The following is a 14,687-nucleotide window of genomic DNA, read 5'->3' as shown; positions in this document are numbered from 1 at the left end:
CCCTAAGCAATTTTTCACCCTCGACGATATTCTTGTTCCTAAATGGGCGTCTCGAATTGTAGATTTTCATGTATGGATCAATGCTGAACTACTTCATGAAGGAGCCTCCACTGTCACTGTCCTGTCTAAATTTGTTGCAAGACTTCAAGGAAAACTCAGAGAATGGTATTTCGCTCTTGGCCCTTACAGACAACTGCAACTTGTGCAACTTACTGAGAGCCAGTTTATTATCACTCTCTATCAAGAATTCCTTGGCCCCGTTTCAAATGATCTTTCTAAGTGACGAATTCCTCCAAATGAAGTGTTGTTCTCTGCTTAGATCAGATCTTGACAAATATTTCTCCAGAATGACTGACCGATTCCATAAAATCGACGGTATTGATGATGAAAACTTAAAACAAGTTTTCTTGAACTCTCTTCCAGAGCCTCTTGGCACAGATACAGAGCAGTTTTGAAGAACGAGAATATTCCACTGGCCTCATGCACTACTGGTTCTCTTTATAGCTATGCTCTCACTACCCTTGATAAGCTTTGCAATATCAAAAATGTCTGGAAAGATTTGTAAGATCGTTCAGATAAAGTCTCCTCTGCATGTGATACTTCTTATCTTAAAATTAAGTGCAAAGGTGACAAATCTTGTGATTGTGCGACAAAGAAAACTTCTCATCACAAAAAGGTTTCCCCCTTTCTCCCAGCATCAGAAATGGAAGCTCGGCAGAAAAAAGAAATTCTCTTTCCATTCTCCAAGGAAAAAATGGAGATTTCTCAGGAAAAAGTAATATAAAGGAAAACACAAGTCCACTGCTTGTTATGTCTATGGAAAGGACGGCCATTTCGCCAAAAATTGTCCTCTGTCTCGCAAGAAAGATAAGGTTATGCACATGTTATCCTCTCTTCACCATGAAGATCTTCAGGATGTGGACCTTGAATCTTTATATTCTCTTGATGAAGTACCTACAGATCTTTCTCTGTTTGCAATTGATTTTCCTGATACAGACTCAGACCCAGAGTCTTCCCTCTTTGAGTCCGAGGAATCTGATCCCCTCTACCAAGTGATACCTTTTCTTTCCCCTTCTCAAAACAGTGTCCAACCCTCTCTTTTTCAGAGTCAGTCAGTTTCTCTTCCTAATGTCTCAGTCCAAATAATCCCTGAACCTTATACTAAACCTATCAACCTTATTGCCTTCTTAGACACAGGAGCTGCTACCACCATCCTAAACCCAAAAGTTCTTCCCAAAACCTTTGGGAAAACTCAGGATCCACCCCTACCTTTCCTTGCAGCTAATGGTGAAATCTTCCATATCACCCTAGTGTCTAAACAACCTATAAAAATCCAGCTTCTCCCCACCTTGTCTATTACCCATACAGTTCTAGGAACCCATTTTCCAGGCAAATATCTCATTATAGGCTTTGATGTGCTTTTCCATCTCCCTCTTCGTTGGACTCCCCAAGGAGTTGGCTATAAACAACAGCTTCTTCCTTGGTCCCCTATTTCCAACCTCTTTTTTGCAGGTTCCTCTATGTTTGAAGAAATCAGAGCACACATCCTCAGCACATCCTGTGCATAATCTCATGCGGATTTTCTCACCAAGTGTTCTCGACCTTTATGGCAGAACCCTGACTTCTTCATCACACTGCCATTTAAGAAAAATGAAGATGCCAATCCAACAAAAGCCAGCCATCCAAGTCTAAATCCAGATCATCTGTCATTGGCTATTCAAGAGATTCAGCAACTACAGTCCCAAGATCTTTTGGAACCTACTTTTTCTCCATGGGCTTGCCAAGCATTTTATGTCAATAAACGAGCAAAACAAATTCATGGAAAGTTGAGAATGGTGATTAATTATCGGTCGTTAAATTTCTTTTTGGCTGATGAAAAATTTCCTCTTCCAACTCGTCCAGCTTTGCTTCTCCAGTTAGCCCATGCCACTGTATTCTCCAAGTTTGACCTTAAAGCAGGATTTTGACAACTTGAAATTGTCCCAGAAGATAGACCAAAGACAGCTTTTTGCATTTCAGGCTATCATATGCAATGGACAGTCATGCCTTTTGGTCTCAAAACAACTCCATCTATCTTTTAGAGAGCCATGATGAAAATATTTACTCCCATCCAAGACCATGCTCTTATATATATTGATGATATTCTCCTCTTCTCCAAAGATGAGACAGATCATCTGCATATTCTCCAGCAATTTCATCACATTATTCAAGATTATGGTCTTATGCTCTCTCCTAAGAAGATGCAAATTGGCATCCCTACTGTTGATTTTCTTGGTGTAACCATCTCCAAAGGGCAATATCATCTCCAGCCCCATATTACAACCTCATTACAATTGTTTCCAGATGGCCCTCTCACCAAAAATCAGGTTCAACAATTTCTTGGGATCATCAATTACATGACAAAGTTTCTTCCACCACAGATCATTCATACTTCTCTGCTGCACCAACTTTTACACAAAAAATTCCTCCATGGTCTTCTGCTCACACATCAGTTGTCCAAGCTTTAAAGAAGCTTTCTGAGAACCTCCCTACTCTCCATATCCCATCCACTGGAAAAAGAATTTTACAAACAGATGCCAGTGATACCCATTGGGGTGTAGTCCTCCTTGAAGAACAACCTCCTGACACTTCAAGAACTATCTGTGGATACAAGAGTGGCTCTTTCAAGCCTTCTGAGGCTCATTATCATTCCACCTTCAAAGAAATCCTAGCAGTCAAGCGTGGTATAGAAAAATTTCGATTTCATCTAATTGGTCATCAGTTCCTTGTTGAACTCAATATGTCCAGTTTCCCATGCATGCTTAAATTTCGACAGAAGATCCTTCCTCACGCACAACTTCTCTGATGGGCTCAGTGGTTCTCCCAATGGTCTTTTGATGTTAAACACATAAAAGGAAAAGAAAATGTTTTGACAGATTTTCTCTCTCGACCTACATCAACCTTTGCCATTATACCTTTACTTTTCCCCATAACCCCTGGTGCCTTTACTTCTTAGTCTCCACCATCTAGTCATAACCTCTGTTGTTTCCTTCCTTCAGGCCTTCCCACAGAAATCATCCAAGATCTAACCCAAAGAAAAGTCATTTCTTACAGTAAGACTACAACCATCCAACTTCTCATGATCGCTCTTCGTCGTGAAGGATTTGTCTTACCAGGAAGTTCTTTTCATCCAGATTATCCATATCTTACCCTTTTCTCTTTCACCACATTACAAGAACTCCAAGACCTCCCTCTTATTTACAAATGTATCTTTTGGCACCTCTGCTCAGCCTACACTATTGCCTTAAGCCTCCCTTTAAGCATCATCCATTGGCTTACTACTCGCTGGATGTTTCCCACTCCAAGATGTTCTGGGCCCAATCTAACAATCCTCCGACTTGATACTGCATGGGAACTTCATCAAAGTGGAAGACTCACGGATCCCCGTATCGACGAATTACTTGATGCCGAAAATGATTGGTTAATAGATACAGCCAACTGGTACCCAGCCAGTAGTTCTGACAGCACTGATAGCAGTTAATGGTTGGTCCCACCCTTATGTATGTTTATCGTCTTGGGTTCCGTTAAAGATAAAGTAGTGTTCTTTGTATTTGAGTGGTAATAGGGTCCACAAGGTCCACATGTCTGGGATCCTATGTCTTTCGTTTGTACTTATCCTTTGTATTAAGCTCTATATATAGAGCTCTTGAATGAATGAAAATCAACCCCGGTTTGAGTTGAGAAAATCCCCCATAAATGGTTTCAGAGCCAGTCTTCTCTTTTTCTGGCTAAACTCCCTCCTCTGGCCATCACTTTGTCTGGATTAAACCTGCTATAACTAAAGATACAGTCTAGGCCACGCCCTTTTGCAAGTAATCCCTGCTTTTGGTTCCTACTGGCAGCAAAAGACCCTTGAGCGTTGTGGGCTTTGAGGCTAAGAATGTCGTGTTGTGCCCTGTTTGGCTAGGGTTGCTTTGCAGTTAGGTACTATGATTAGGGGGGTTCTTGATCGGCCTTGACTAGCTATGTCTTTACCTACTCCAGTTTCTCCAACGGGCGGTGATGGTTCATATTTGGATTTTACCAAGTTCTTCTTATTGATTTTCTTATGGCTTCGCATTCTTCCTCTTTGTTTTCTTCCCCCCATCGATCTTCTTCATCTCGATCTTCTTCTCTTTAGACTACCTTTATGAGCTTTCCTATGTTCCTGATGATCAAGTCATCCCTGATACCCCTACACCGCTTTTTAATCCATATTACCGCTTCCTATTTTCTAGGCATTTTCTCAACTCAAACCAGGGTTGATTTTCATTCATTCAAGAGCTCTATATATAGAACTTAATACAAAGGATAAGTACAAACGAAAGACATAGGATCCCAGTCATGTGGACCCTGTGGACCCTATTACCACTCAAATACAGGAACACTACTTTTTATCTTTAACGGAACCCAAGACGATAAACATACATAAGGGTGGGACCAACCATTAACTGCTATCAGTGCTGTCGAAACTACTGGTTGGCTACCAGCTGGCGGTATCTATTAACCAATCATTTTTGGCATCAAGTAATTCATCGATATGGGGATCCGTGAGTCTACCAGTTTGATGAAGTTTCCATACAGTATCAAGTCGGAGGAGAAGTGGGGCCGGAACCTGAGTGGGGAGAACGTCATTAGCAGTGCACATGGTTGCCAAAAAGGATCTCCATTCATTCCGATACTGGACTCGGTTGGTATAGAGTTCATAGGTCTTGATGTTTAAGACATGGAAATCAGGAGTGTAGTGAATGTAATGGCAGGGTTGCTGTTGGTGGTTAAGGGTTTGGTAGATAAGAGGAGGCCGGTGAAACAAGATGGTAATATAATGTGAGTTCGGGTCATCCTCGTGTGGAAGATGTGAGGACAAAAGATGAAACCAGTGAGGAATAGGGGCAATGAGTTGCAGGAAGTGGAGGATTGTTAGATTGGGCCGAGAACATCTTGGAGTGGGAAACATCCAGCGAGTAGTAAGCCAATGGATGATGCTTAAAGGGAGGCTTAAGGCAATAGTGTAGGCTGAGCAGAGGTGCCAAAAGATACATTTGTAAATGAGAGGGAGGTGTTGGAGTTCTTGTAAGATGGTGAAAGAGAAAAGGGTAAGATATAGATAATCTGGATGAAAAGAACTTCCTCGTAAGACTAATTCTTCACGACAAAGAGTGATCATGAGAAGTTGGATGGTTATAGTCTTACTGTAAGAAATGACTTTTCTTTGGGTTAGATCTTGGATGATTTCTGGGGGAAGGCCAGGAGGAAGGGAATAGCAGAGGTTATGACCAGATGGTGGAGACTGAGAAGTAGAGGCACCAGGGGTTATGGGGAAAAGTAAAGGTATGATGGCAAAGGTTGATGTAGGTCGGGAGAGAAAATCTGCCAAAACATTTTCTTTTCCTTTTATGTGTTTAACATCAAAAGACCATTGGGAGAACCACTGAGCCCATCGAAGAAGTTGTGCGTGAGGAAGGATCTTCTGTCAAAATTCAAGCATGCGTGGGAAACTGGACATATTGAGTTCAACAAGGAACTGATGACCAATTAGATGAAATCGTAATTTTTCTATACCACGCTTGACTGCTAGGATTTCTTTGAAGGTGGAATGATAATGAGCCTCAGAAGGCTTGAAAGAGCCACTCTTGTATCCACAGATAGTTCTTGAAGTGTCAAGAGGTTGTTCTTCAAGGAGGACTACACCCCAATGGGTATCACTAGCATCTGTTTGTAAAATTCTTTTTCCAGTGGATGGGATATGGAGAGTAGGGAGGTTCTCAGAAAGCTTCTTTAAATCTTGGACAACTGATGTGTGAGCAGAAGACCATGGAGGAACTTTTTTGTGCAAAAGCTGGTGCAGCAGAGAAGTATGAATGATCTGTTGTGGAAGAAACTCTGTCATGTAATTGACGATCCCAAGAAATTGTTGAACCTGATTTTTGGTGAGAGTGCCATCTGGAAACAATTGTAATGAGGTTGTAATATGAGACTGGAGATGATATTGCCCTTTGGAGATGGTTACACCGAGAAAATCAACAGTAGGGACGCCAATTTGCATCTTCTTAGGAGAGAGCATAAGACCATAATCTTGAATAATGTGATGAAATTACTGGAGAATACGCAAATGATCTGTCTCATCTTTGGAGAAGAGGAGAATATCATCAATATATATAAGAGCATGGTCTTGGATGGGAGTAAATATTTTCATCATGGCTCTCTAAAAGATAGATGGAGTTGTTTTGAGACCAAAAGGCATGACTGTCCATTGCATATGATAGCTTGGAATGCAAAAAGCTGTCTTTGGTCTATCTTCTGGGACAATTCCAAGTTGTCAAAATCCTGCTTTAAGGTCAAACTTGGAGAATGCAGTGGCATGGGCTAATTGGAGAAGCAAAGTCGGACGAGTTGGAAGAGGAAATTTTTCATCAGCCAAAAAGAAATTTAACGACCGATAATTAATCACCATTCTCAACTTTCCATGAATTTGTTCTGCTCGTTTATTGACATAAAATGCTTGGCAAGCCCATGGAGAAAAAGTAGGTTCCAAAAGATCTTGGGACTGTAGTTGCTGAATCTCTTGAATAGCCAATGACAGATGATCTGGATTTAGACTTGGATGGTTGGCTTTTGTTGGATTGGCATCTTCATTTTTCTTAAATGGCAGTGTGATGAAAAAGTCAGGGTTCTGCCATAAAGGTCGAGAACACTTGGTGAGAAAATCCGCATGAGATTATGCACAGGATGTGCTGAGGATGTGTGCTCTGATTTCTTCAAACATAGAGGAACCTGCAAAAAAGAGGTTGGAAATAGGGGACCAAGGAAGAAGCTGTTGTTTATAGCCAACTCCTTGGGGAGTCCAACGAAGAGGGAGATGGAAAAGCACATCAAAGCCTATAATGAGATATTTGCCTGGAAAATGGGTTCCTAGAACTGTATGGGTAACAGACAAGGTGGGGAGAAGTTGGATTTTTATAGGTTGTTTAGACACTAGGGTGATATGGAAGATTTCACCATTAGCTGCAAGGAAAGGTAGGGGTGGATCCTGAGTTTTCCCAAAGGTTTTGGGAAGAACTTTTAGGTTTAGGATGGTGGTAGCAGCTCTTGTGTCTAAGAAGGCAATAAGGTTGATAGGTTTAGTATAAGGTTCAGGGATTATTTGGACTGAGACATTAGGAAGAGAAACTGACTGACTTTGAAAAAGAGAGGGTTGGACACTGTTTTGAGAAGGGGAAAGAAAAGGTATCACTTGGTAGAGGGGATCAGATTCCTCGGAATTAGAGAGGGAAGACTCTGGGTTTGAGTCTGTATTAGGAAAATCAATTGCAAACAGAGAAAGATCTGTAGGTACTTCATCAAGAGAATATAAAGATTCAAGGTCTGCATCCTGAAGATCTTCATGGTGAAGAGAGGATAACATGTGCATAACCTTATCTTTCTTGTGAGACAGAGGACAATTTTTGGCGAAATGGTCGTCCTTTCCACAGACATAACAAGCAGTGGACTTGTGTTTTCCTTTATATTACTTTTTCCTGAGAAATCTCCATTTTTCCTTGGAGAATGGAAAGAGAATTTCTTTTTTCTGCCGAGCTTCCATTTCTGATGCTGGGAAAAAGGGGGAAACCTTCTGTGATGAGAAGTTTTCTTTGTCGCACAATCACAAGATTTGTCACCTTTGCACTTAATTTTAAGATAAGAAGTATCACATGCAGAGGAGACTTTATGAACGATCTTACAAATCTTTCCAGACTTTTTTGATATTGCAAAGCTTATCAAGGGTAGTGAGAGCATAGCTATAAAGAGAACCAATAGTGCATGAGGCCAGTGGAATATTCTCGTTCCTCAGAACTGCTCTGTATCTGTGCCAATAGGCTCTGGAAGAGAGTTCAAGAAAACTTGTTTTAAGTTTTCATCATCAATACCGCCGATTTTATGAAATCGGTCAGTCATTCTGGAGAAATGTTTGTCAAGATCTGATCTAAGCAGAGAACAACACTTCATTTGGAGGAATTCATCACGAGCCTTAGAAAGATCATTTGAAACGGGGCCAAGGAATTCTTGATAGAGACTGATAATAAACTGGCTCTCAGTAAGTTGCACAAGTTACAGTTGTTTGTAAGGGCCAAGAGCTAAATACCATTCTCTGAGTTTTCCTTGAAGTCTTGTAACAAATTTAGACAGGACAGTGACAGTGGAGGCTCCTTCATGAAGTAGTTCAGCATTGATCCATACATGAAAATCTGCAATTCGAGACGCCCATTTAGGAACAGGAATATCGTCGAGGGTGAAAAATTGCTTAGGGTCCTGGTTTTGGTATGGGGTAAAATGTGTTGGATGGACAGGAGGTGGTCTCGGTGTATCCTCAGGATTCTGAACTCAGGATCATCATCCATTTCGGAAACATGTGGTGCGGCAAGTTGTGGTCCTTTATTCATGAAAGAAGGAAGGGGCTCTGGAATGGTAAGGTTTGTGAGAAACTCGGATAAAGTATTTTCTGAGGGGGAAATGAATGTATGAATGGATTTTGGTGGAGTAGTAGATACAGGGGTAGAAGATGGAGGAGCGGGAGAACTAGGTAACGGTGTTGTCATATGTGGTATAGGAGGTGGTGGTCCAAGGTATGGGACAGGCATAGGATAAGGGGTAAATGGAGATGGTGCTGGTAGGGCATCTGCAAATTCATCTTCATAATCACTAAGATCCATAAGTGCAGCAGTGAATGTCCATGCTGGAGGGAGTCTACTGCAAGCACGTCCTCTGGCTACTCGTGTTCTTTTGGGAAGAGCACGTTGTTGTCGTTTGAGTTCCTTAAGTTCTTCAGTAGGAAAAGTCGTTGGAGAAGAAACAACTGGTGGTGCAGGAGAGGCATACATAGCAAAAGGATCTTGTGGAATGAAGCTGGGAACTATTACTGGAAGCGGTTGCTGTTGTCTATGGCGAGATGAGGCAAAAGAAGGAGGCTGTGATTGTTGCATCTTTTGAAGTTGGGCTTCAAGGTACCTGGGATGCTTTTCCTTCTGGCCAATAAGGGCAAAAGTTGTAGTAGTATCAACAACACTAGAGGCAATTCCAGCAAGTTCATTGTGGACCTGCTCAATTTCTCTATGGAGAGATTGGAGAAGATAATCATGATGGAATAAAGTGCCATGGGTTTGTTGAGTTTGGGCCAGTATACGCTCAAGATATTGGTTCTGGACAGTGGCATTTTCTTCCTGCCAATTCAAAGCTGCTTCAGCAGGATATATTGGTTCAGGTCAACCAGTAGCTTGAACAGATGGTTTAACCTTCCAAATTTGACGGATACCATGAACATCTGGGCCTGAATCATGAAGTCCAGGAAATGGTTTAAGGGGAGAAGAAGAAGAGGAACCTGGAGTATACATACAACATGGAGGAATGAATGGAGGAGGCAGATCTGGGTTTGGAGGAGGTTTGCAAGTAGAGGGAAAAGGTTTAGGAGAAACCTTAGGATTTCTATAGTTGACAAAGAAAGGGTATCGGGATTCATCACTGAGGGGACCAACAGAAGAATCACCTACTTCATACCGTTCTTGTAACTGTTGTTGGGTAGACTTTCGTCAAGAAGAACGACGAGAAGGAGGGAAATCATCTTTAGAGTCTTGTAAACAATCATCACAGTCACAAAGGTCAAAGTATTTATGACCAGTAACTGGATCTTAGAAGAAGTAAATAGGATCACCCTTAGAATCAAAAGACTTAATAGGAATATTTTCTTGGATCATACCAAAGGAGGTGGGAAATGGAGAAGGACGGGGTCGAGGAGGAGAAAACTGAATTTCTACTTCTCCATTAGGATGAGTAATATATTCCAGATCTGTAGACTGAACTGGCTCTGGAGGGGCCTGTGGCTGAGAGGCTGAAACTTGGTGTTCATAAGTTGTAACTCAAGAAGAGGGAAGGAGACGAAGAAGTTCATCTCTGGATATTTGGCGAGAACATAGGTACAGCAAGGGACTTGGTTAGAGTCCATCGTAATGAACAACGCATCTTCAGAATGGCCTGTAAGAAGATCAAATGCATGATTTTACAAGCGATAAGCCATCTGATAGTGCAAAGTAGCAGCCTTAGCAATAACATTCTGGGGAACACCAGTAATTTGAATATGAAATTTTAGGGCAGTGGGAAGAAGGGGATCAGACAGTGAAATATTAAAGTTAGGATACAAGGTTAAAAACACTATTCCAGCATTCAAAGTTGTTTGAACAGTGGCAATTACGGCATGTTGGTATCGTAGAAACCGACTGTCAAGCAAGGCAACATGAGACCACTAGGAGTCCTTTTCTACCATGGAAAGAGAGAGCAAACTTGATGGCTCATAGGTGGAGATGGGTATAACCTTGTTGGATCCACTAAGGGATAAGCTCTAAAGGTATCTCAAGAGTGAAAATTCAGTATCAGGGACCTAGAACTGGTCAAAGCAAGAGGCTTGAGAAGAGTAGTCCATTTAGAGGAGGTTGGAGTTTTAGGGAAAACGGTATATGGATTAAGAAGCAGTGTAGGGGTAGCAGGGATGACTTGATCATTAGGAATATTTCTCGTTTTGCTGATGATCGTGTTAGTTGAGATGAGTCATTGTTTCTAGTCGAGCTTCCACAGTAGCCATGAATTGCTTTAGAGTAGCATTGATCTCTGCAAAGTGTAGATCTGTAGACTTCTTCAACTCATTGACTTCTTGATATTGGGAGGTTTGGAAGCTTTGGATTGTCTTGATGGCCTCATCAAGTTTAGTGAATCTGATTCCTTCAACCCTGGATTCAACTCAATGAAAGCAACAATTTTAGAATCAGATTCTATAGTTGCAGGTTTGGGAGGAAATAAATGAGAGATTAAGGAAGGAAGAAGAAGAACAGAGCTCAAGAACAGGGGATTGGGAAAGAAGACAAGAAAAAATGAATTTATTTTTCATTACCCAATATGAAGAGTACTACCTGTTTATATCTAGTTACAGAGTTGTTTAATAGGCTAACACCCACTTGTCTAACTAACTAACCATTTTTAAACTTTTTACTTTCCTAATAGCTAACCACATAATCTTTTAACCAATGAGGAACCTCCCTTGTCCTTCCTGATACAGAAGACTAGGGGTGTCAACCGGTCGGGCCAGTTCGGTTTCGGTCGGGCTTAATCGGGCTTGAAGACTTTCAAAGGCTACACCGTGTCCGCCCATTTAACTAATCGGACTTAGTTATTGAGGGCATGGTACACTTTATATTCGGTCAGTCGGTCTCGGGTTATAATCGGGCCACCTTAATCGGGCTTTAGTCGGGCCTTAATCGGGCTACGGACATGTTTAATGTTAAACGGGCTTTAACCGGTTTTTAAACGGGCCCTCTTTAAAATGTGCTATTATGTTCCGGCCCACTCATGCAAGCCCAAAAAAATGACAATAAATCAATAAATGATACCAAATATAACCATTATTTAAAATGTGAACATGTCTTTATTTTTTAGCTTTTATTCTTTAATTTGGGGGGTAAAATAGGTATTCTACAATCATTAAAGGGTCGGGTCAAGTCGGTGCACAATAGGTCGGTCTCGGTCGGATGTTATTCGGTCGGTCTCGGTCGGGCGGCCGATGGTTCAAGTAGCAAAACCGAGACCGACCATTTATAAACGGGCCGGGCTCAAGCCCGACACGTTTAATAAACGGTCCAGGCCGGTCTATAAACGATCGGTCCCAATCGATTTAGTCGGTTCGGGCTACGAATTGACACCCCTATAGAAGACTATGGTCCCCTGATTGAGATTCCTTCTTGATAAGCCCCATCCTCTTCTTGTATAAGTGGTGGTGCATCCACAGGTGGTCCAAGTGTATCAATAACTGTTACGATCCAATCCCACCAAAAATGATCCATAGCTAAACGGAGTGTGGTCGTTGTCAACCTACGTGTCCCTCACCACCTACCCTGCTTCCAAAACTCCCAAGTCTCTACACAAGTCTCGCTCTTGCTCTGCATTCTGCCAGTCTTCGGAAGAAGCAATCATCATGTCTTCATCATTGGAATCCCTAAAAATTGGAATCATAGGGTTTGGTCCCTTTGCGCAGTTCTTGGCAATCACCTTGGTAAAACAAGGACACACCCTATCTGCAACCTCACGATCCGATCATTCTGAGCTTTCCTCTCGCTTGGGCATTAATTTCTTCAGGTAAAACTACATTTTTTTATGTATATATTGATATGAATCACTGCGTAATCGAATAACACAGTTCATTCTTTTCAGAGATATAGAAACGTTCCTTGAATTCAACAACGATGTCATCCTTCTCTGCACATCCATCGTATCTCTTTCTGAGGTAGTGAAATCAATACCATTCCATCTCCTGAAGAAGCCCAATACCCTCTTCGTTGATGTCCTCTCCGTCAAAATACATCCAAGGGATCTTCTCCTTCAGGTATTGCCAGAATCGATGGACTTGCTCTGTACTCACCCGATGTTTGGGCCAGAGAGTGGGAGAGATGGGTGGCATGGGTTACCTTTTGTGTTCGACAAGATTCGGATCAGGGATCAAGATATCTGCTCCCGTTTTCTTCAAATTTTTGAACAAGAGGTAACATGAAGATGATGATATTGTGATAATTTAGGGTTTTCTTGATTCACTGTACTGCGAAATTAAGCTATACCCTTTGATTTAATTGAACATTTAGAAGGGTTTCAATGAGGTTTCAGCTTAGTTATTGATGGGTGGGATTCAGGGTTGCAGAATGGTGGAAATGAGTTGTGAAGAACATGATAAACAAGCAGCTCGAAGCCAATTTCTTACCCATACAATTGGAAGGTATCTCTCTCTCTCTCTCTCTCTCATTCTGAGTCTCTGCAAGAAACTTTTTTTTTTTTGCTACAGAAAGCATGGCTGAGAGTTTTTTCTTGTTGGAAATCTTGAAGGGTTTTGTCTGAAATGGATATCAAGTCTACATCAATGGATACCAAAGGTTTCCAGACACTGATTCAATTGGTAGGAATATATAATATAGAAATGGGTCTAATTCACATCTCCTAATTTATCTTCATCATCGAGATCGGAATTGCGGACGATTTCAACCCTCATATTTGTGATGTATAACAGTAGATCAAAACCTGATTCCATTAATATTTGTTTAATGAATTGCAGAAAGAGAGTACAGTGAAAGATAGTTTTGATTTATATAGTGGACTATTCATCCATAATAAGTTGGCTCAACAAGAGGTACCAGTCTCCCCCTCACCTTTTCGTTTTACTATTCTCAGCTCTGCCTTTTTCCATATAATTTATCTCAGAAATTGAGGAATTCATGGTGCAGCTGAAGAACCTGGAGCTGGCACTACAGACTGTCAAACAGAGACTATTGGATAGGATGGAGATAGAGTAGAATCAAAGCTTGTCCTTTTACATCACTTCTCATGTGTCCTGTCTTTCTTTTTTACTACTTATGATGAGATTGTATATGACCGTTTAGTTAAAGTTTTAGTAACACTGTATACTATTCAGGAGCATGTTTGTGTCTGTATGGACTAGTTCCATTTTAATCATATACCGAGGTTGGTGAGGCATGTGAGATGAATGCATCGTCTGCAGTAAGAGGCATTTGTATTGATTGCTCTGGGGAGAAATCCATATAAGTTCATTACTACTCCACAATCCAACCCCTTCCCCCCTTCCCTCCTCCCCTTGCTTTGCTTTGGCTAAAGCAAGAAGGTTTTGGAGCTCGTTAGTCCCACATGGAAAGTGGAAAAACATTTTAAATGGTATTATATGTTTATGGGAATTATAAAGGGCAAGAATCCTAATGGAGAGAAGCCATCCTTCAATTGCATGGGATGGGTCGGGTGTATGTGTTTGTAGGCCTTGTCTTAGGTGCAATAAATTGTACTTGGTGGGAAAGGGACTTTAATGACCCCATTAATTTTAAGTTTTGGGGCTTACAGGCTCAACTTTCTAAGATAATACACCTTCTTGTAAAGACCCCTTGAATGGGCACCTCCACTTCTATAAATAAGGGTGGTGGGTATTCTCTTCTTTCATTCCTCAGTATGTTCCAGATTGTGAACACAATCACAAATCTGTGAATTCGAGGAAGGTTTGGTTTCATCTTGGAGGTAGAATCACAAGGTCCCCAAGAGTGCATTAATTATGAGTGTTTACTAACTTAAAGAGTGCCATTTGAGGCACAACTCAACTTTTTCTGAAGTAGTATCATTAAAGATTGTTCTGTCGAAGTTTGGTTTATTGAAGACTGTTACGTTTGTCTCGAATTCTTGATCAATTTTGAAGATTGATCAGTTCCGGCATATTTTAGTGGCAACCTAAATGAATTTTTTTCTACGATCTATGATGGTACGAGATGACCCAACTTGAAGGAGTGTATATATATATATATATATATACTATTTATTGAGAAAGCATTGTTAGATTTAGGGTTTTTTTCTGTTAAGGTTTCTAGGCAAGTTTTCTTGCCTTGATTGGCTGTTCTTGGGAGAAATCCTCATCGGAACTTTTGTTCCAACATAGTGAATCATTTTCTTCTTCACCCGAGGACATAGCTCACCACATCGCTATGTGAATCTCATTAAATCCTAATGGAGAGTAACCATTCTTGGGGATGTTCAGAGGGTGGGTCTAGGTGTTTGTGGGCTTTGTCTATGGTCCAATAAATTGTATTTGGTGGAAAATGGACTTCAAGATC

General features: G+C 41.1%; 1 protein-coding gene across 1 annotated transcript; it reads left to right on the top strand.

Annotated features, from left to right (window-relative positions):
• Positions 1-11,876: 11,876 nt before the first annotated feature.
• LOC122057600 (arogenate dehydrogenase 1, chloroplastic-like) lies at positions 11,877-13,554 on the top strand. The gene is made up of 6 exons (XM_042619755.1): positions 11,877-12,171; positions 12,247-12,574; positions 12,720-12,802; positions 12,910-12,979; positions 13,136-13,210; positions 13,305-13,554. The coding sequence occupies exons 1-6, from the start codon at positions 12,011-12,013 to the stop codon at positions 13,371-13,373; spliced, it is 786 nt and encodes a 261-aa protein (XP_042475689.1). The 5' UTR covers positions 11,877-12,010; the 3' UTR covers positions 13,374-13,554.
• Positions 13,555-14,687: the final 1,133 nt, after the last annotated feature.

The sequence above is a fragment of the Macadamia integrifolia genome, chromosome 12, assembly GCF_013358625.1.
Source record: "Macadamia integrifolia cultivar HAES 741 chromosome 12, SCU_Mint_v3, whole genome shotgun sequence".
NCBI lineage: Eukaryota > Viridiplantae > Streptophyta > Magnoliopsida > Proteales > Proteaceae > Macadamia > Macadamia integrifolia.
The sequence above is the reverse complement of the archived record's forward strand: the minus strand, read 5'-3'. Positions and strand labels throughout refer to the sequence as shown.